At 48.7% G+C, this 23,016-nt stretch overlaps 1 protein-coding gene across 1 annotated transcript in view; it reads right to left on the bottom strand.

The window, feature by feature from the left end:
* LOC135192997 (uncharacterized) overlaps window positions 1–22,624 on the bottom strand; it is a 62,312-nt gene extending 39,688 nt beyond the window's left edge. Inside the window, 1 exon segment of the mRNA XM_064176389.1 lies at window positions 22,471–22,624. Coding sequence (XP_064032459.1) covers window positions 22,471–22,624 — 154 coding nt within the window.
* Between the last annotated feature and the right edge of the window lie 392 nt (window positions 22,625–23,016).

Consider the following 23,016-nt stretch of genomic DNA (forward strand, 5'->3'; position numbering starts at 1 on the left):
AACTACCTGAAGGGAGGTTGTAGCCAGCTGGGGGTGGCCTTTTCTGCCAGGCAACCAGCAACAGAACAAGGGGACACAGTCTCAAGTTGTGCCAGGGAAGGTCTAGGCTGGATGTTAGGAGGAAGTTGTTGGCAGAGAGAGTGATTGGCATTGGAATGGGCTGCCCAGGGAGGTGGTGGAGGCACCGTCCCTGGAGGTGTTCAAAAAAAGACTGGGTGAGGCACTTAGTGCCATGGTCTAGTTAACTGGCTAGGGCTGGGTGCTAGGTAGGACTGGATGATGTTGGAGGTCTCTTCCAACCTGGTTGATTCTATGATTGTACTTTGCCCTCTCTGCCTGGCCTTCCCAACTAGCTGGCTGGGTATCAGCATACTACACCCCTTAGGCATATCCTTGCAAGTGCCGGGGAGAGGAAAGCAGCAACAAGAGCACTGCCCTCTCTGATTACTCTGGTCTGGAGCAATTCTCCCAAGACCTGTCACAAGGATCACAATATGCTGAGTTCCTTGGCTGCCAGGAAAAAAAACAGCGACATGGCAGTATTCTTCCTTCAGCCACCATCCTTGGACTGTAAATCACAGCTGACAATTAGCACACCTGGATTTCAAACAGTGGCTCTGCAATGTCGTCTGCCAACAGCAAAATGGATATCCCATGATCAGGAGAGGGAGGTGCAGAGAGCACAGTGACAAATGAGTACCCAACACATTTTGTGCTTCTAGAGTGAATGGATACACACTGTTTTGTCCCTGAATGGCTTTACCTGTACTCGGTAGGGTAAAATATCACCACTGTGCTAGGATGGCACCTAGGATGGTAGGGGCACCTCAGAGCCTTGACCAGACATGCTCTTCCTTCCAAACCTTACAGTGCCCACAAAGCAGGGCTCAGGAACAGGTTGCTGTGATTTGCCTTGCTCAGCTCCTTCTTGCAACGAGAACACCTTCTGCACCTTCCACACCTTCCTCAGGCTGGATGCCTCTTTGCACCCTGAGCCACAGAGTGTGCAGACCACACCAGTGGAAAAAGCATTTGTAAGTTACTTTCTGAAGTAGTTGATGCTGAACAGGAATTCATCAGGGTAGGGGGTTGTGATCTACTGAGAATCCACCTGGAGTTAACAGGCAAAGTCCAGGGACCAAAGCCAAGGACACCTTGTGCATGTCTGTTGTCCAAACAGCCTGCTCTGACCTTGAGAAGATTTTACCAGGGTTTCTGATAAGTCTATCACGTTTGACTTTAGTTAGTTTGCCTATTGCTTTCCATCCAATTGCTTTTTTAGCAGCTATGAAACACCTCAAACTGCAGATATATAAGGGTAGAGTTTTTGCCACAGCAAATCATGGCAAGGAGCAAGTGGAGTGGGACTCCTCTTAGAGTCAGAGCACAAGAAAAACAGAGGTGCTACATGAATTCAAAGATGGAGAGAGGTAAAAAATCATCACAAAAACTGGAGGCAGTTGGTGGAAAGCTCCAAATGAGTGCAGGCAAATGCATCACTGCCAAAAGGCTAAGGAGAAAGCTTTTTTAGTTCCCAGGTCTTTTCCCTCTAATTCTAGAGTTGCCATTCTGGTCAAAGCTGGTAGATAATTCTTTCAACATTAATCCATGCATACCATACTGCCTACAGAATCAAAGAGAATCAGGAGCTGGAAGGGACCTCCAAAGCTCATCCAGTCCAACCCCCACTGCCAGAGCAGGATCACTTATACCAGGTCACATAGGAATGTATCCAGGCAGGGTTTGAATATCTCCAGAGAGGGAGGCTCCACAACACCCCTGGGCAATCTGTTCCAGTCTTCTGTCACCCTCACAAGGAAAAAATTCCTCCTCATGTTTCCATGGAACTTCCTGTGCCTCAAGGTGTCCATATGTCCTTTTCAGATTCACTCATAACAAGTTCCATTCTTGTGCAACCATTTTAAAAGGACACATCATGGAGCCTCATCCAGTTGGCAGCTGTCACTAGTGGTGTGCCCCAGGGATCAGTGCTGGGCCCAGTCCTGTTCAACATCTCTATTGATAATCTGGGTGAGTGGATTGAGTCCAGCATCTGTGAGTTTGCAGATGACACCAAGTTGGGAGCAAGTGTGGGTCTGTTGAAGGGTAGGAGGGTGCTGCAGAGGGATCTGGAAAAGCTGGACAGATGGACACAGTCCAGCACCAGGAGTTTTAACAAGTCCAGGTGCCAGGTTCTGCACTTTGGCCACAAAAACCCCATGCAGCACTACAGGATGAGGACAGAATGGCTGGAGAGCAGCCAGGCAGAGAGGGACCTGGGTGTTGGCATGTGAACATGACCAGCAGTGTGCTCAGGTGGTCAAGAAGGCCAATGGCATCCCGGCCTGGATCAGGAATGATGTGGCCAGGAGGACAAGGCAATTCCTTCTGCCCCTGTACTCAGAACTGGTTAGGTCGCACCTGGAGTCCTGTGTCCAGTTCTGGCACACTCAATTTAAGAAAGATGTTGAGGTGCTGGAACATGTCCAGAGAAGGGCAGCAAGGATGGTGAGGGGGCTGGAGCACAACCCTGTGAGGAGAGGCTGAGGGAGGTGGGGGTGTGCAGCCTGGAGAAGAGGAGGCTCAGGGCAGACTTCATGGCTCTCTACAGCTACCTGAAGGGAGGCTGTAGCCAGGTGGAGGTTGGTCTCTGCTCCAAGGTACCCAGGGATAGAGCATGGGGACACAGCCTCAAGCTGTGCCAGGGCAGGTTTAGGCTGGAGGTTAGGAAGAAGTCTTCACAGAAAGAGTGACTGGCATTGGAATGGGTTGCCCAGGGAGGTGGTGGAGTCCCCATTCCTGGAAGTGTTTCAAAGGAGGCTGGATGAGGCACTTATTACCAAGGGTGAGTGAATTAGAAGGTATTAGGTGATAAGTTGGCCTTGATGGCATCTCGAAGCTCTCTTCCAACCTGTTTAAGTCTGTGACTCTGTGATCTCTCACACATACAGATTAATAAATTGCCCTTTATTTTGGAACTGAGTAAAAGGATGAGACTAGCTGTGTGAGGAAGAAGAATGTATCTTCTAGAGATACAGAAGTCTTAAAAATGCCTGAGCTCTTAACCGTTAGCAACATTTAGACACAGGAGACCTAGAAGATGGCACTGGACTTCTGCTTTGCATTGCATTTCATCGTTCTCAGATGACAATGGTGATCTCTGGGTCACCATCTCTGGCTCGAGGAAATCCCAAGCACCAATATAGGCTGTGCAGGGGCTAGCTTGAGAGCAGACCAGAGGAGAGAGACTTGCGTGTGCTGATGGATGAGAAGCTCAGTATGAGCCCTCAGTATGCTCTTGCAGCCCAGAGAGCAAATCAGAGTCTGGGCTGTTGCAAGAGAAATGTGGGCAGCAGGGTGAGGGAAGTGATCCTCCCCCTCTGCTCTGCACTGCTGAGAGCCCACCTGTAGTCCAGTTCTGGAGCTCCTGGGACAAGAGGGATATGGAGGTGCTGGAAGGGGTCCAGAGAAGGGCCATAAGGATGCTCAGAGGGCTGGAGTTGCTCTGCTGTGTGGAGGTACTGAGGGAGACAGGGGCTGTTCAGTCTGGAGAGGAGAAGGCTCCACAGTGACCTCATTATGACCTTTCAGTATCTTAAAGGGGCTACAAGAAAGATGGGGAGAAACATTTTTGGGTGTCAGGTAGTGATAGGGTTGAGGGGAATGGAACAAATCTGGAAATGGGTAGATTCAGATTGGATGTTAAGAAGAAATTCTTCAGCATTTCTATGATTCTATGAGGATGGTGAGAGCCTGGAATGGATTGCCCAGGGAGGTGGTGGAAGTCCCATCCTTGAAAGTGTTCAAGGCCAGGCTGGTTGAGGTTCTGGACAGCCTGATGTAGTGTGAGGTGTCCCTGCCCATGGCAGGGGGCTTGGAACTAGATGATCCTTGTGGTCCCTTCCAACCCTGACTGATTCTATGATTCTATGAATTGAGGGTAGCAATTGCTAAAAGCTGGAGTTAGTCAGATGTGATGAAGGAATTGCTTCATGGCACCTCCAGCACTCTGGAAAGGATGGAAGAACAGAAAATTGTTGTGCAAAACCTTTACTGAGAGTGATCTGCTGTCTGGAGTTGTCTGGGCTGGAATCATCACATATGTACATGTGATATTCACACATAGGCATATGTATGCTTTTTCAAGTCATATCAGCCTTCCAGTGCAGAGCCAGATGTACAAAACCCTGGTGGAGTCAGCTGGAACATCTACCAGGGGATACTATATTGAAGGGACTGTGTTGTAGAACTGAATTGCTCAGGCACATGGGAACTCTGCTCAGGTTCAGGACAATCTTCTCTAGTTTAAGGGTTTTGTCATTTTAGGGGGTGCTATGAACATTTCTTTCTGCCTCTTAGCAAGGTTGTTCTCCCCTTGCACACAGCAGTCACAAGGCACTTCCTTTCTTCAGTTCTCTTTAAACCCATGTGGGGAGAAGGGAGGGAGGGGGACTCTTTCAAAAATAGAGTAGCCTTTTATTTCTCCTTTGGCCTCAAGATCCAAGGCACAAAGTCAGAAGAGAGAATTCTGTTCTCATGTGAGAGACAGGAATTGAATTGCAACATAAAGAATCTCTGGGATTTTTATTTTTTTTTTTTTTTAGCCTGCTTTTGCCACTGCAATGATCATACTTCATATTAGATATCTGTGATTTCAAGCAGAAATGGGGAATGGGGGGTGGGGGGGAAGACGTGACAACATTTCTTCTCTCTTGCAATCAGCAGCTCACAACACCAAGATTCAGATTTTCATCAGGAATAAATTACCATATGCTGATCTCCAGCAGGTAGAGAGGAGAGACAAAACTGTGAGAAGCAGTAAGATTAGAGATGCACAGAAAGGAGGCAGAAACTTCCAGAGAAATCTGAATGATGTATTACAAGACCTGAAACCAGTTTAGGTCTTCTTCTATTTTAAAACGTGTTCTTGGAACATCAGTTTATACTGGAGTCATAGCTTTCACCGCTGGGATTTTGCAGCACTACTGCTCTACTGACAGGAGGACCTGCACATCCTTCTTATACACAGCCATATAAAAGAGCAACATGACAGTGACAAGGAAAGGTTAGGAACGATGCTGGACTTAGCAACCCTCACTCTCTATTACTTTTTTTTTTCACCTCTTTTATTCTGGTACCAGCAGGATCGAAGCATCCAGATCCTGCCAGTGCATAATGATCCAATTATCCTTCCCTGCTTTGAATCAGTTTGCAGAGACAGACTAAGACCATGTGTGAAGAAAAGTGGCCAAGGCATGTGGCATAAGCATGCATTTTTTTTCTGAGCATATGGCAAGATTGCTGTTAATAACTTTTCAGATATTATTAGTTCTGTTTTTTCAGTATCAAGCTGTCAGTACTGCTGCAGTTCAGCCGCTTGTGGGCCAGGACTGATGCATGGCAGCGCATCCAGAACAAAGCAGTTGTACATTCTCCCCAGCTACCATAAAGCTGAATACTATTATTGTTCTGCCCATGTTTGCTAGCTGGTACCAAGCCCTTTCTGAGCCACATAAAGGTAAGGCCATATCTAATCTGAGATTTTAGACAAGTGATTTTAACTTGTTCATTCGTTGGAATGGGCTGTCCAGGGAGGTGATGGAGTCACTGTCACTGGAAGTGGTCAAAAAAAGCCTGGATGAGGCACTTAGTGCCATGGTCTGGTTGACTGGCTAGGGCTGGGTGCTAGGTTGGACTGGGTGACCTTGGAGGTCTCTTCCAACCTGGTTAATTCTGTGATTCTGTGAATTAATCTATCCTGAAATGCTAAACGAAACAAACTGCTCAAACGTGAGTTTGTGCTGAACTCAACTGCAGCAGACCATCTTGGGAAGTCCAACTGATTCTCAGCTTAATTCACCTGAACTACATTTTCACATTTTAAACCCAAGCCCATGTTTCCATGGAACTTCCTATGCTTCAGCTTTTACCCATTGTCCCTTGTCCTGTCACTGGGCATCACCCATCAGAACCTGGCTCCAGCCTCCTGGCACTCACCCTGCACATATTGACAAACATTGACGAGGTCACCTCTCAGCCTCCCCCTCTCCAAGCAGCACAGCCCCAGCTCCCTCAGGCTCTACTCATAACAGAGATGTTCCGTTCCCTTCATCATCTGTGCTGGACTCTCTCAAGCAGTTCTATGTCCTTCTTGAACTGGAGGGCCCAGAACTGAACACAGTACTCCAGATGCAGCCTCACCAGAGCAGAGTAGGGCAGCAGGAAAACTTCTCTTGACATACCAACCACAGCCCTTCTAATCCACCCCATAATGGCACTGGCCCTCCTGGCCACCAGAGCACACTGCTGGCTCCTGGCGGTGCTTCTTTTTCTTCAACTGTTGTGCTGGTTTAATTGGAATATGCTAAGAAGAGCAATTAGACAATTGGTTGTAAAAAGATAATAATGATGAGGTCTGTACTGTTCAGTGGTTTGCTAAAAGAGATTTAAAAAAAACCCAAAGTATAAACAATTGGTCTCTCTTTGCATCTGAGCACTGGATCTTTTCCCATCTCTCTAATATTTTCCACTAGCCCTGGCTAACAGGTGAGATTTGCTGGTTGTTTTCTGTCAGGCAGAGAGAGGAGGTGGCATTGGGTACCTTCTGGACATCCTTTGTCTTTGGATTTCTGTGTTATTTGTAAATTGTATATAACTGTAAATTGGATATGATTGTAAATACATAGAATGGTTTAGGTTGGAAGGGACCACAAAGATCATCCAGTTCCAACCCCCCGACATAGGCAGGGACACCTCCCACTAGAACAGGTTGCTCAAGACCTCATCCAACCTGGCCTTGAGCACCTCAAGGAGGGAGCAGCCACAACCTCCCTGGGCAACCTGTGCCAGTGTCTCACCACCCTCACTGCAAAGAATCCTTTCCTAACATCCAGTTTGAATCTCCCCAGTGTCAGTTTAACTCCATTACCCCTCATCCTGTCATTACAAGACCTTGTCCCTCCCCAGCCTTTCTGTAGGTCTGGCCTTGAACACCTCCAGGGAGATTGCAGATCACAGAATTGATCGTGGGGATTGGACACGGGGACTGGTCACTAGGACGTGGGGAGGAAGTTCTTACCATGAGAGTGGTAAGAGCCTGAAATGGGTTGCCCAAGGAGGTGGTTGAGGCCCCATCCCTGGAGGTGTTTCAGGCCAGGCTGAGTCTTTGGCCAACCTGGTCTAGTGTAGAGCGTCCCTGCCCATGGCAGAGGGGTTGGAACCAGATGATCCTTGTGGTCCCTTCCAACTCTGACTGATTCTATGATTCTGATTCTGTGATTCTGTGAGACGTGGAAGTGCTGGAGTGGGTCCAGAGGAGGGCAATGAAGCTGAGAAAGGGCCTGGAGAATAAATCTCATGAGGAACAACTGAGGGGGCTGAGGATGGTCAGTTTGAGGAAGAGGAGGCTGAGGGGAGACCTCATTGCTGTCTACAACTACTTGAAGGGACATTGTGGAGAGGCTGCTGCTGGGCTCTTCTCAGAGGTAACTGGAGACAGAACAAGGGGGAATGGCCTGAGGCTGAGACTGGGAAGGTTTAGATTGCACATTAGGAAGAAGTTTTTCAGCGAGAGAGCAGTCAGGACCTGGAATGAGCTGCCCAGGGAGGTGGTGGAGCCACCTTGCATGTGTTTAAGAGTCGTTTGGATGTGGTACTTAGGGATATGTTTTAAGGTGAATCTTGTAGAGTAAGGCTGTAGGTTGGACTTGGTGCTCCTGAGGGGCTTTGCCAACCTGAATGTTTCTGTGAGTCTATGACTCTGTGAATCACAGAATGTGATCCACAACCTCCCTGGGCAACCTGTGCCAGTGTCTCACCACCTTCACTGCAAAGAACTTCTTCCTAGCATCCAGTTTAAACTTCCCCTCTGCCACTTTAAACCCATTCCTCCTCATCCTGTCATTACAAGACCCTGTAAATAGTTGTGCCCCCCAGCCTTCCTGTAGCCCACTTCAGATCCTGGAAGGCCACTCCAAGTTCTCCTCGAAGCCTTCTCCTCTCCAGGATGAAAATTTATTGTGTATATACACTTGTCAATTGAGTTCTGCTGTAAACAGAGCTTTATTTTGCTTCCGAGCAAAGCTGGACTGGTAAATTTCATGTGTGGGTGGGGAGAATTTCCCAACCCACTGCACTAGTCCAGCCAAGATGTCTGATTTCTCTACTGGGTAGGGCACCTTCATTCAAAACAAAGGTGACTGAGATGAGTAGATTGTGATGGAGGTGCTTCTCTCTCCTCAGCTGTGCAAGCTGTTTGGAGACAGTACTCAGACAGCTTGGTTACCAATGTGAGGAGAGAGAGCTCCCTCCCTCAGTGAGGCTCCTCCTGCAACACCTGCCTAAGTACGGCGCTACATTAATGCCACGGCATCCCTGCTGGAAAGACTCCCAGTGTGGCACATGCCCTGCAGACAGGCAAGTCTGCACCTTTCCTAGAGTGACAAATCTGAGCAGAACAGAAAAAAACACAAAGAAGGAAAGTGGCTCTCTGGGCACCTACAAGTGGCAAAGGAAGGAGAAAAAGAAAGGCTTTGCTGGCAAGTGAATACCACCTCCATCAAATCACATCAGAACAAACTGATTGTGTTTGCCCATCCTAAAGGACAGAAAGGTCACTCTGGCTGTCTCCAGTGGCAATGCCAGCCAAGCAAAGTAAAGTTCAGATTTGGCAAAATAAAATAATGAGAGAATCACAGAACAAACCAGGTTGGAAGAGACCTCCAAGATCATCCAGGCCAACCTAGTACCCAGTCCTAGCCAGTCAACCAGACCATGGCACTAAGTGCCTCATCCAGGCTTTTCTTGAACACCTCCAGGGACAGTGACTCCACCACCTCCCTGGGCAGCCCATTCCAATGCCAATTATTCTTTCTGTGAAGACTTCTTCCTAACTTCCAGCCTAGACCTGCCCTGGCACAGCTTGAGACTGGGTACCTAGGAGCAGAGACCAACCCCCACCTGGCTACAATGCCCCTTCAGGTAGTTGTAGACAGCAATGAGGTCACCCCTGAGCCTCCTCTTCTCCAGGCTGCACACCCCCAGCTCCCTCAGCCTCTCCTCACAGGGCTGTGCTCCAGGCCTCTCACCAGCCTTGGTGCCTTTCTCTAGACACATTCCAGTATCTCAACATCTCTCTTGAATTGAGTAGCCCAGAACTGGACACAGCACTCAAGGTGTGGCCTGACCAGTGCTGAATACAAGGGCAGAATAACCTCCTTTGTCCTGCTGGCCACACTATTCCTACTACAGGCCAGTAAGCCATTTGATCTCCTGGCCACCTGGGCACACTGATGGCTCATATTCATCCTACTAGCAACCAACATCTCCAGGTCCCTTTCTGCCTGGTTTCTCTCCAGCCACTCTCCCCAGCCTGTAGCTCTACTTGGGGTTGTTGTGGCCCCAAATAGGACACTTTTGGAGACCTAGAAGAAAAAAAAAGTGTGTTTTTTTGCCAAAGCTGTGGCTAGTTTAGAGATAGATAGATAGATCTGAAGACTGGTCAGTAAACATGGTGTGTGATTTTCTGCACTGAGTTACAATTAATAAAAAGAGAGAAAAAAACAACACTGAGAAAATGTGCAAGTGTGCTTCCCATTACATTATTCCAGTAGTGCCTCTCATTGCTGTCTACAGCTACCTGAAGGGAGGTTGCAGACAGGTGAGGTTGGTCTCTTTTCCCAGGTAACCAGCAATAGAACAAGAGGACACAGTCTCAAGATGTGCTGAGGGAGGTACAGTCTGGATATTAAGAGGAAGTTCTTGCCAGAGAGAGTGGTTGGCATTGGAATGGGCTGCCCAGGGAGGTGGTGGAGGCACCGTCCCTGGAGGTGTTGAAGAAAAGCCTGGCTGAGGCACTTAGTGCCACGGTCTGGTTGACTGGATGGGGTTGGGTGATAGGTTGTAGCAGGTGATCTCAGAGGTCTCTTCCAACCTGTCTGATTCTTTGATTCTCTGTTTCTATGATTCTTCAGAGTTATGGGCTAGAGAGAGGACTTCTTTGGGCAGGTGGTCATTTTTGTTTGTCCTTGTGCCAAAATGTTTTGGGCAGGACTTGCTTTGGGCTGAACTTAGTTTGGATTAACTCCTTATTTTCTCCTTGTTTCTCACTTCCAAATACAAATAGTTTTGTTGTATTGTTGGGGATTTTGTTGGTTTGGGCTTGGTTGGGGTTTTTTTTTTGCTATTCCAGCAATACTCTAAGCTTGTTGGATTGTGTCCTCTGTTCTGAACAGCACTGAGGAGGAACCAAGGAGTATTGGTTGTGCACTAAAATGCCAGCTTTTGTCCTGCAGGAGGGGGGGTTGTGTATTGCACTGTCAAACAAAACCATTATCCCAGTGACGTCAGCTGTGAAAATTCACTGCCCACATGCAAAAACGCTTCCTGTCCGTGGGGCTGTATGAGCTTCAAGCCTTGGCATTTCTGCCCTGGGGTGTGACCATCTTGCTGAAAGAAGAGACGCTTGCTAGGCGCAGAGCCAGACCTCCCTACATGCCAAGATAGCTGTGCGTGGTCATCCTACACATCCTGGAGATGGGCGGTTGGGATCCTGCACCCATGCAGACAATGTCTCCTGCACACTGAGGCATCTTTGTGCTCTGACCTTGCCTCAGTACAGTCTAGCCAACAGAAAGCTCCCTGCAGCTGACAAAAGAGTTGGCACAACAGCTGTTATCCTCCACTCTGCTCCTCTCCTCCTCTGCTCCGCTTGGGAGAGGAGGGGAAAGACACATCAGGGTCTCACAGTCTGAGTTACTGCTCTACCACCCACCACTGAGGTGGTGTTCCCAGGATGCAGCCATCTGTCCATACAGTGAATACTAGTTGGGCCCATTAGCCCCTGGCATACCTCTACTCACACTGGGAGCAGAAACTAAGGGAGACCAGTTTTCTAGCTGAAGTACTGCACTGAAAGAGAACTATAAAGCACTCAGTCTTTGAGCAAAGGAGACTGCCAGCCACCTAAGCAGAGCTGATGCCAAGTGCTCGAGTGCCCCATTGCCTTTCTGATGAATTCTTCACAGTCAGTAGCTCTCATCTGGTTTTAGAGTGTGTGGTAGAGAAGAAGTGAAAAGCTGCCACTGTGTGCAAAGTTCTCTGACTGCTTGGGACTCACACCTGGTGAGCCTGGCTGCTGCTTACCAGGGCCTGGCAGCCTGACTTGCCACGGTGGAAAGCAAAGGAAATGCAAGATCATACTCTGAACAGCATCAACCTGCTGCCTCATCACAGAGCTTTGGTCTCAACATGCATTTGATTCACCTCAAACCTACTTCTGGACAAGTTCTGGTCACTGAAGTCTCACCTTTTAAGTTAAACCCTTTACTTTGTTTTAGAAGATGAGAGAGAGAGAGGGTGGGGTTTTTTTTATATTAAATAAATCCCATAGCACTTCTTGGCTGATTAACTACCACACCACTCTTTGGCAGACAGCCCTCTTCTGTAATTCCAACCTATTCACATTCCTCAGCCCTCATTCTGAAATGCCAAGATTCCCTTTCCTTGCCAAATGATGAAAAGGATCTGCCAGTTGAGAGGTAGTCTTAAAACAACTGCATGTGCTAAAAGGACAAACAGAAAAAGATTCTTTGGTCAGAAAAGAAAAAAACAAGCCAGTGACCAGTATAGCTTTGCTGGTTTAAGGCCTGTTTTGAGTGATTAACCTGGTGACACCTTGTTTAATCTGTGTAGCAATAATGCTTCAGACCTTATTGATGCACAAAACACAAAGCTCTTTGTAAAGCTACCTGGGGAAGAGTGATGATGTTCAAGGTGCTGCGTGCTGAAGGTCTAGCCTGTAAAGGTTCCACGTTACTGCAGCATCCCTCAAGGGTGTTAATAGATGTAGATATGGACAGCAGTCATGTCAAAGGCAAGGAGTGACAGAACTTCCTGTGCCATGTAAAGGTTTAAAGTCTGCCTGAAGGAAGGAAAAGTATGTTACTTGTCTCACCCCCACCTCCATCAGCACAGTATTAGCTTTGTCTATTGCTGTCTACAACTATCTGAAAGGGAGGTTGTAGCCAGGTGAGGTTGGTCTTTGCTCCCAGGCACTCAGGGACAGAACAAGAGGACACAGCCTCAAGTTGTGCCAGGGCAGGTTCAGACGAGACGCTGGGAAGAAGCTGTTCCCAGCAGGAGTGATTGGCATTGGAATGGGCTGCCTGGAGAGGTGGTGCAATCCCCGTGCCTGAAGGTGTCTCAAAGGAGACTGGATGAGTCACTTAGTGCCATGAGCTAGTGAATTAGAAGAGTTAGGTGATAGGTTGGACTTGGTGGTCTGCAAGGGCTTCTCCAGACTGACTAATTATGTCATTCTATGTTACTGTGATTACTGAAGTTCCTTGCTTCATTGCTTCCCAAAGCTACAAGGTTCAGCAATGACCTTCCTGACTTCAATATCTTCCTTGGTGCTCACAGAAACACAGCAGGATAGCACCAGAAGCTAAGTACAAAGGGCTACCTGTTCAAAAGCCTTCTCTGGCATGAGATGAAAGTCAAGGGATACATCTGATGTAGACAAAAAGGAGGATGTACAAAAGCCAGCAGGGTTCTCTCACTTTTCCCTGTATGGAACAGGAGGACTCTCTGCTGAAGGGTGAAGATGTGAGATCAGACAGTGGAAGAAGTGCACAGATGAGGATGACATGCCTGTGGAGGATGAATACCTGATCATCCAGAGTATGGCTCCAAAGGGCACACCATGTGTGACAGGTAACTGGACATCCTCACCAGCTCAAATCCTTTCTCCTGCCCCTCCCCCCATCCTAAAGGGTGACAGGAGATAGGGGAACTTCATCTAGCTTTCCTTGTAGTGATGAGAGGTGAGAGATGGGCTTTATGCTGCAGAGCAGTAATGGCAGGGTGCTCAGAGGAGTAAAAACAGACTCCCATGAATTCTAAAGGAAGGATCTCTGTTACACATCTTCCTGAGGGACTCGGTTGGCTTTGACACTCATAGCAGGGGATAAAAGAAGGAAACCTGACCCTACCCATGACTAGGAATATAGCTTGTCATTCACTATATCAATCCTTGATTTATCATAGCATCATAGAATCAACCAGGTTGGAAGAGACCTCCAAGATCATCCACTCCAACCTAGCACCCAGCCCCATTCAGTCAACTAGACCATGGCACTGAGTGCCTCATCCAGGCTTTCCTGGAACACTTGCAGGGACAATGACTCCACCACCTCCCTGGGCAGCCCATTCCAATGCCAGTCACTCTCTCTGCCAACAACTTCCTCCTAACATCCAGCCTAGACCTCCCCTGGCACAACTTCAGACTGTGTCCCCTTGTTCTGTTGCTGGTTGCCTGGCAGAAGAGACCAACCCCCACCTGGCTACAGCCTCCCTTCAGGTAGTTGTAGACAGCAATGAGGTCACCCCTGAGCCTCCTCTTCTCCAGGCTGTACACCCCCAGCTCCCTCAGCCTCTCCTCACGGGGCTGTGCTCCAGGCCCCTCACCAGTCTCAGTGCCCTTCTCTGGACACCTTCCAGCACCTCAACATCTCTCTTGAATTGAGGGGCCCAGAACTGGACACAGCACTCAAGGTGTGGCCTGACCAGTGCTGAGTACAGGGGAAGAATAACCTCCCTTGTCCTACTGGCCACACTGTTCCTGATACAGGCCAGGATGCCATTGGCTCTCTTGGCCACCTGGGCACACTGCTGCCTCATCTTCATCTACTATCTATCAGTACCTCCAGGTCCCTTTCTTCCTGGCTGCTCTCCAGCCACTCAGTCCCCAGCCTGTAGTGCTGCTTGGGGTTGTTGTGGCCAAAGTGCAGAACCCTCCACCTGGCCTTGTTAAATCTCATCCCATTGGCCTCTGCCCACCCACACAACACTACGCTGCAACCAGAAACACCACTCACATTCATGAGGACAGTGTAATGAGGACATCTGGCAAGGTTTTTTAACCTCAGAGGAGGTGTCTTGCCTTTCTAGCTGGCATCAGTTTCTCAGCAAGACATTAATGTAAAATCTCTTCTGTAATGAGCTATTTGATTACAATCCATATGGTTTCACATATTATTCTTATGTATGTAAATGGTATTTAACATCAAGGACAGTGTCAGTTATCTGCTCCAAGTCTGTTTACTTACAAGCAAATTTCAGGCAACAGTGCCACTGCCAGCCAAAAAAAGGGAAATATCCCTGTAGCCTGACAGTTTTGCTTCTCTATAGGAAAAATAATGAGAGAACAAGGAAAACAGGAAAATATTTGCAAGCTTGGAATGAAAGTCCAGAATGAATGTTAAGAAACTCCCAGCTGCTGTAACAAAAACATCCTATGTTTTCTTTTCCTTTGTTTTTTATTTTTCCCCAAAGTTTACATTAAAATAGATTTTTTTTTATTTTTTTTTTTTAATCAAAGCTTTTGGGGCTTTCCAGCATACTGGGATCAATAGTTCCTCTCCAAATACTTGGGCAATGAGTCACTCATCAAATGTCAGCCACAATTTATGCATTGTGCAATGCTCTGATCTCAATGCAAGGCCTGCCTTGTGAATATTCCTAGACTTACTAAGAGCCTGTTCTGGTATTTCTCTCTCTCTAAAATTGCTTTTGTTCTTGAATGTCACCAGAGCAGCTCAGTGGACACATGCAGTCAAAGCAGTTTTCTTAAGACAGTCAGTTGTTTACTAAATAATTCATCAGCTGCACTAAAGCCAAAAAGGGGCAGAAAAGCTCAAGAATGAAAGAGCTGTTTCATGCCAATCAGTGCTGCTCATGCCCTTGTTTCCGGAGGCAATTGAGCTTCCAAAGAGTCATAGAATAGAATCATAGAATCAACCAGGTTGGAAGAGACCTCCAAGATCATCCACTCCAACCTAGCACCCAGCCCTAGCCAGTCAACTAGAGCATGGTACTCAGTGCCTCAGCCAGGCTTTGCTTGAACACCTCTAGGGACAGTGACTCCACCACCTCCCTGGGCAGCCCATTCCAATGCCAATCACTCTCTCTGCCAACAACTTCCTCCTAACATCCAGCATGCAGTATGTCCAGCAGCTCACTCCAGGGACACACAGTGGGCCAGAGGGGCAAGGTGATGTCTGCAGCTGTGTAATCCAAATGAGTGGGCAACTTTCAGACCTCCCTGCCATGGGATATTGGCTGTTAAATGTTGGTGTGCCTTCCATGTCCCTGCCCATTCTCCACAGCATTCCTTCCCTTCAGCAAAGAACCACAGAATTCCAATTAATTAAGTGGAAAACACTTAGAGATCATCAAGTCCAACCTATCACCTAACGCCTTCTAATTCACTAAACCATGACACTAAATGCCTCATCCACCCTCCTTTGAAACACCTCCAGGAATGGGGACTCCACCACCTCCCTGGGCAGCCCATTCCAATGCCAATCACTCTCTCTGTGAAGGACTTATTCCTAACCTCCAGCCTGAACCTGCCCTGGCACACCTTGAGGCTATGTCCTCTTGTTCTGTCACTGGGTGACTGAGAGCAGAGGAGAGCAACCCCACCTGGCTACAGCCTCCCTTCAGATAGTTGTAGACAGCAACGAGGTCACCCCTGAGACTCCTCCAGGCTGCACACCCCCAGCTCCCTCAGCCTCTCCTCACAGGGCTGTGGTCCAGCCCCCTCAGCAGCCTTGCTGCCCTTCTCTAGACACCTTCCAGCACCTCAACATCTCTCTTGAATGGAGGAACCCAGAACTGGACACAGTACTCAAGGTGTGGCCTGACCAGTGCTGAGTACAGGGGCAGAAGGACTTCCCTAGTCCTGCTGGTCACAATGTTCCTGATCCATGCCAGGATGCCATTGGCCTTCTTGGCCACCTGGGCACACTGCTGGCTCATGTTCAGCTGCCAAGCCCCAGCTCCCTCTCTGCCTGGCTGCTCTCCAGCCACTTTCTCCCCAGCCTGTAGTGCTGCATGGGGTTCTTGTAGTCAAAGTGCAGAACCTGGCACTTGGACTTGTTAAAACTCCTGGCACTGGACTGTGCCCATCTATGGCTGTTCAGTCTGGAGAAGAGGAGCCTCCGAGGTGACCTTATTGTGGCCTTCCAGTATCTGAAGGGGGCCTACAAAAAAAGCTGGAGAGGGATTTTTTAGGATATCAGAGAGTGACAGGACTAGGGGGAATGAAGCAAAGCTGGAGGGGGGTGGGGAAAGTGATCCTCCCCCTCTGCTACACACTGCTGAGAGCCCACCTGGAGTACTGTGTCCAGTTCTGAAGCCTCAGGTAAAAGAGGGATATGGAGGTGCTGGAAGGGGTCCAGAGAAAGGCCACAAGGATGCTCAGAGGGCTGGAACTGTTCTGCTGTGAGGAGGTACTGAGGGAGACAGGGGCTGTTCAGTCTGGAGAGGAGAAGGCTCCACAGTGACCTCATTATGACCTTTCAGTATCTTAAAGGGGCTACAAGAAAGCTGGGGAGAAACATTTTTGGATGTCAGGTAGTGATAGGGCTGGGGGGAATGGAGCAAAGCTAGAAATGGGTAGATCCAGACTGGATGTTAAGAAATTCTTCAGCATGAGGATAGTAAGAGCCTGCAAGGGGTTGCCCAGGGAGGTGGTGGAAGTCCCATGCCCAGAAGTGTTTAAGGCCAGGCTGGCTGAGGCTCTGGACAGCCTGATGTAGTGTGAGGCATCCCTGCCCCTGGCAGGGGGCTTGGAACTAGATGATCCTTGTGGTCCCCTCCAACCCTGACTGATTCTATGATTCTATGATCTTGAAGCTCCATGGGCAGGGAATATTTTTCACCCTTGGTGACAGTGAATTGCAGGGTTTCTGCAGCTCCCCAGTGCCTTGTTTCCTCATCTCTGGCAGTCATAGAATCATAGAATCAACCACGTTGGAAGAGACCTCCAAGATCATCCAGTCCAACCTAGCACCCAGCCCTAGCCAGTCAAGTAGACCATGGCACCAAGTGCCTCATCCAGGCTTTTCTTCAACACCTCATCCAGGCTTTTCTGTTAGGGTGAAAACAGCATTCAGCTGTGCCAGGGAAAGAGCTATTGTCCTTCCCTGCTGGAGAGGAAGAAGAAACTGACTGGAAACAATCACTGGCAGACCATAGTTTTGCATTCTGCCCCCAACCTGGACAAATCTGGGTCTGCTCCTAGAAAACTAAGCCATTCTGTGAACAATGGAAATAGCAAAGCACGTTTCACACCCTCTCCTCAGCACAAGGCTCTGGGGAAACTTCACCCTCCTAAGACAGGAATGCAATTGGCACCAAGGAGGAAAGAAGGCAGAGAGTTGTGGTCCCTGGGACAGAGTCTAGCTGGAGGCCTGCAACTACTTGGGTCCCTCAGGGGTAGGCACTGGGACCAGTACTGTTCAATGTATTCATTAATGACCTGGATGAAGGCACAGAGAGCACTGTCAGCAAGTTTGCTGATGGCACCAAGCTGGGTGGAGTGGCTGCTACACCAGAGCTATTCAGAGAGACTTGGATAGGCTGAGAGTTGGGCAGGGAGAAATTGAAAGAGGTTCAACAGGGGAAGGTGTAGAGTCTGGCACCTGGGAAAGAACAACCCCAGGGATCAGTATAGGTTGGAGACTGACCTCATGGAGAGCAGTGAAGGAGAAAAGGACTTGGGAGTCCTGGTGGATGGAAGGATGACCACGAGTCAGCAGTGTGCTCTTGTGCCAGGAGGGACAATGCCATTATGGGGTGGATTAGAAGGGCTGTGGTTAGGAGGTTGAGAGAGGTTCTCCTGTCCCTCTACTCTGCCCTGGTGAGGCTGCATCTGGAGTACTGTGTCCAGTTCTGGGCCTCCCAGTTCAAGAAGGACATAGAACTGCTGGAGAGAGTCCAGCACAGATCCATAAAGATGATGAAGGAAGTTGAATGTCTTCTTTATGACGAGCGCCTGAGGGAGTTGGGGCTGTGCTGCTTGGAGAGGAGGAGACTGAGAGGTGACCATCAAGGTTTATCAACATGTGCAGGGTGTCAGGAGGCTGTTGCCAGGCTCTGCTGAGTGATGCCCAGTATCAGGACAAGGGGCAATGGGTGGAAGCTGAGGCATAGCAAGTTTCATTTAAACATGAGGGGGAAATTTTTCTCTGTGTGTGTGACAGAAGATTGGAAGAGGCTTCCCAGGGGAGATGTGGCTTCTCCCTCTCTGGAGATATTCAAACCCTGCCTGGATGTGTTCCTGTGTGATCTGCTCTGGGTGATCCTGCTCTGGCAGGAGGGTTGGACTGGATGAGCTTTGGAGGTCCCTTCCAGCTCCTGACATTCTGTGATTCTATGGTCTCTCTTTCTCTGTAAAACTGATCTGGAACTGACCAGCAGGTTTGAAACTGCTGAGACACACATGCACCATTACTGGATAGCCTTCATTTTCTGAGGAAATCAGTCAGAACATTTCTCTCTGCTCCTAAACAAAAACAAACAATAAAACAAAGTTGAGGAGGGTGGGGGAGGGAGCTCCTCTCTCTCTTTCCATCTTCACGGTCACATTGGACTGTGCAGGTTTTTTTTTCATTCAGTTTGTTTAGTTTACTACTCAACTTACTGTAAAGAATTAGTGTTACTAAAATTAAACACATGGTGGTATTGGGGTCTGTAACTGCATTCAAAGGAAAGGAATGTGCACCAAGGGATGGGAGGCAGGAGTGGGGAAGAAGAACATGACCTCTCCAAAGGCTGCCTGTGATAGAAACAAACCTGACTTGGGTTTAGCCAGCATCAGATTGATGTATTTATACTGCAGTTAGCCCCAGATGCACTCCTAACACTGGTCTGGAATTTAAATCACTTCCTTAATCTTTTTCTCTTTTTTCCAGTATATTTCAAGCCTAAGCATTTTTAAGAAGGAAGAGAAGTGATGGTGTTGAAATGGGCAGAGGATATCAGGTTTCTGTGCTATTGAGTTGCAAGGGTAACAAAGGGTTGTGCCACTTAACACATTAAGAAATTAAATTTGGACTGGCAGCTTGGAACAGACTTTTCTGCAGCACACAGCACTTTTCTACACCAGAATTTGCTCTGAAACAGCTACTCCTAATGGTCCACTCCATGACAACACTTGCTCCAGAGCAGATTAGATTAAATTACTATACTTAGACCAGAACAAGAGTGGCTCATGCAGAGAGAGTGAACCACAAATCACCCTTTTGCTTGATGTTAATCCCATCACATTAACCAAATTAATGTCCCTTTGCAGGCAGACATTTGTTCTTTGTTGGCACAGGACATGTAAGAAAATTAATTCAGAAGAACTTTGAAGAGGGGATTTGTTAAACTGCACTAAAGCTCTGTGATCTCGGTTTAGTTTAACTGGGTGTTAATTGGTTTAACTCGATCAATTAAACCCAGCAGAACCATGACCCTTTCAGATTGGTAAGGGAATGCCCATGCAGTGCTCTCAAAGCTTCAATTGCCACCAGGGAAATGTATACCTATTGTTTCATTGAGAGCCCTGCAGAGGGACCTGGCCAGGCTGGATGGGTGGGCAGAGGCCAATGGGATGAGATTGAACAAGGCCAAGTGCAGGGTTCTGCACTTTGGCCACAACAACCCCAAGCAGCACTACAGGCTGGGGACTGAGTGGCTGGAAAGCAGCCAGGAGGAAAGGGACCTGGGGGTACTGGTAGAGAGTAGCTGAAGATGAGCCAGCAGTGTGCCCAGGTGGCCAAGAGAGCCAATGGCATCCTGGCCTGCATCAGGAACAGTGTGGCCAGTAGGACAAGGGAGGTTATTCTGCCCCTGTACTCAGCACTGGTCAGGCCACACCTTGAGTGCTGTGTCCAGTTCTGAGCCCCTCAATTCAAGAAGGATGTTGAGGTGCTGGAGCGTGTCCAGAGAAGGGCAACAAAGCTGGTGAGGGGCCTGGTGCACAGCCCTGTGAGGAGAGGCTGAGGGAGCTGGGGGTGTGCAGCCTGGAGAAGAGGAGGCTCAGGGCGGACCTAAAGGGAGGTTGTAGCCAGGTGGGGGGTGGCCTCTTCTCCCAGGCAACCAGTGATAGAACAAGGGCACACAGTCTCATTTGTGCCAGGGAAAGTGGCACTTGGTGCCATGGTCTAGCCTTGAGCTCTGTGGTAAAGGGTTGGACTTGATGATCTATGAGGTCTCTTCCCACCTTGATGATACTGTGATACTGTGAAGTTCTTCCCAGAGAGAGTGATTGGCATTGGAATGGGCTGCCCAGGGAGGTGGTGGAGTCACCGTCCCTGGAGGTCTTCAAGAAGAGACTGGATGAGGCAGTTAGTGCCATGGTCTAGTTGACTGGCTAGGGCTGGGTGCTAGGTTGGACTGGATGATCTTGGAGGTCTCTTCCAACCTGGTTGATGCTATGATTCATGATTCTATGATTTGGATCATTTCTCCTCAGTGCACTGCTGTGACAAGTCCCTTGCAGGAGAATCCAACAAGGCCGAGGCTCATAACTTATAAAGGTTGTAATAATTTGGCACCAAACCTATAGCTTCCACTTCTGCTCCATGTTGTGCAGTGCTCCAGGCTTCCTCCCAGTACTACTACACTCAACAATGTGAACACCACTTAGGGATGGAGCCAGTGGTCCCTTCTATTTGGTACGAACCCACTCTAAGTTCACATAGGACTACTAAGAATAGTTTAGTAGGGTTCTTTTTGCCCTAGGCAGATGTCACAGCTCATTTTACCAGCAGACCTTTCTTCCCAGGCACTGTTTTCCAGTTGTTGAGCAGATATGTTCACAAAGTCTTAGTGACCCCACCTGGAGCACTGTGTGCAGTTCTGGAGTCCCCAACACAAGAAGGACATGGAACTGTTGAAGCCAGTCCAGAGGAGGCCATGAAGATGCTCAGAGGAATGCAGCAACTCTGCTATGAGGACAGGACAAGGGAGTTGGGGCTCTTCAGCGTGGAGAAGAGAAGGCTTCCAGGAGACCTTGCAGTGGCCTTCCAGCATCTGAAGGGGCTACAGGAAGGCTGTGGAGGGACTACTGACAAGGTCTTGTAACGACAGGATGAGGAGTAATGGGTTTAGACTGCCAAAGGGAAGATTTAAATGGGATGTTAGAAGGAAGTTGTTTGCAGTGAGGGTGGTGAGACACTGGCACAGGTTGCCCAGGGAGGTTGTGGCTGCTCCCTGCCTGGAGGTGTTCAAGGCCAGATTGGATGAGGCCTTGAGCAACTTACTCTAGTGGGAGGAGTCTCTGCCTATGTTGGGTGGTTGGAACTTTGAGGTCCCTTCCAAAGCAAACCATTCTATGATTCTGTGATTCTATCCATGCATGTTTCTCCATGATAGCTGAGGATGGGATATTTCTTTAGCTAGCATCGCTGTACTAGAAGCCACAGTATTTGTGCAGTCTGAAAACTGAAGACACTTTCAGTGTGTGGCAGGTTGCACAAGTGTAATCTTGACATACAAAGCCTCCTCTTTGAAAGTCAGCAAAGAAGAAAAGGACCTTGGAGTCATGGTGGATGGGAGGTTGATCAAGAGCCAGCAATGTGCTCTGGTGGCCAGGAGGGCCAATGCCATATGGGGTGGATTAGAAGCGCTATGGTTGGTAGACTGAAAGAAGTTCTCCTCCCCCTCTAATCAGGCTGCATCTGCAATTACATGTCCAGTTCTGCTCTCCCCAGTTCAAGAAGGACATAGAACTGCTGGAGAGAGTCCAGCACAGAGCCACAAAGATGATGAAGGGAATGGAACATCTCTGTTACAAGAAGAGCCTGAGGGAGCTGGGACTGTGCTGCTTGGAGAGGAGGAGACTGAGAGGTGACCTCATCAGTGCTTATCAATATGTGCAGGGTGAGTGGCAGGAGGCTGTAGCCAGGCTCTGCTGGGTGATGTCCAAAGACAGGACAAGAGGCAATTGGCGAGAGCTGAGGCATAGGAAGTTCCATGGAAACAAGAGGAGGAATTTTTCCCCTGTGAGGGTAACAGAGGACTGGAACAGGCTGCCCAGGGTGGTTGTGGAGTCTCCCTCTCTGGAGATATTCAAACCCTGCCTGGATGTGTTCCTGTGTGATCTGCTCTGGGTGATCCTGCTCTTCAGGGGGGTTGGACTGGATGAGTTTTCAAGGTTGCTTCCAGCCTCTGACATTCTGTCCTGCTTTGTGGTCTGGCAGGGAATGCCCCCACCCAGCTGAGTGTTATTGATAAAAAAGATTCTTTTCTTCAGCGTGGTGTCCTTAGGTCAGACAAAGAGAAGTCAGCGTTTGGAGAGCTAGCAGAAGTTTCTTCCTGTTTTCTGGTCAGAAGGACTCTTTTTCCTTCTCTGCCCTTTCCTTTGCAAGTCTGGGATCACTTTGTTCTGAAAGTAAGGAAGAAGTCAGCTATGGGTTCATGACTTAAGTCAAGAAAAGACAGAAGTGAATGTGTCAACATAGTACACTAAAAGATTTGAGTGATGTGCACAAGCAATCACTGGATCCTGATGGATAAAAATGCCTGATTTTTTGTGGCCAAAGTGCAGAACCTGGCACCTGGACTTGTTCAATCTAGCCCCGGACTGTGCCCATCTGTCCAGTCTGCCCAGGTCTCTCTGCAGAGCCCTCCTACCCTCTAACAGATCCACATTTGCTCCCAACTTGGTATCATCTGCAAACTTATTGATGGTGGATTCAATACCCTCATCTAGATCATCAATGAAGATATTAAACAGGACTGAGCCCAGCGCAGATCCCTGGGGCACACCACTCGTGTGGAAGGGCATGAGGGGCAGGAGACACTGGAGGAGAGATACTGTCCTGTGCTGTTGACTTCCAGCCTGCAGCCTGTGGTCAATCTCACAATAAGGCAGGCTGCAGCCAATAGAGGTTAATAGAGCAGACATCCACCTGCAGCCTCTGGAGGTATGAGAGCAGGTGAGTGTCCAAAGGAGGCTGCTGTGCCATGGGAAACCCAACCTGGAGTAGGATCCTCGAAGGAGCTGTAGAGAGAGGAGCCTACGCTGGAGCAGGTTTACTGTAGGACTTGTGACTTGATGTGGCACCCGTGCCTGTGTGTTTTGTTCCTGAAGAACAGCACTCTGGAAGAGACCCACGCTGCAGCAGTGTGTGAACAGCTGCCTCCCATGGGAGGGACACCAAGCTGGACCCCAAGGGA

The sequence above is a fragment of the Pogoniulus pusillus genome, chromosome Z (genome assembly GCF_015220805.1).
Source record: "Pogoniulus pusillus isolate bPogPus1 chromosome Z, bPogPus1.pri, whole genome shotgun sequence".
NCBI classification, from domain to species: Eukaryota; Metazoa; Chordata; class Aves; order Piciformes; family Lybiidae; genus Pogoniulus; species Pogoniulus pusillus.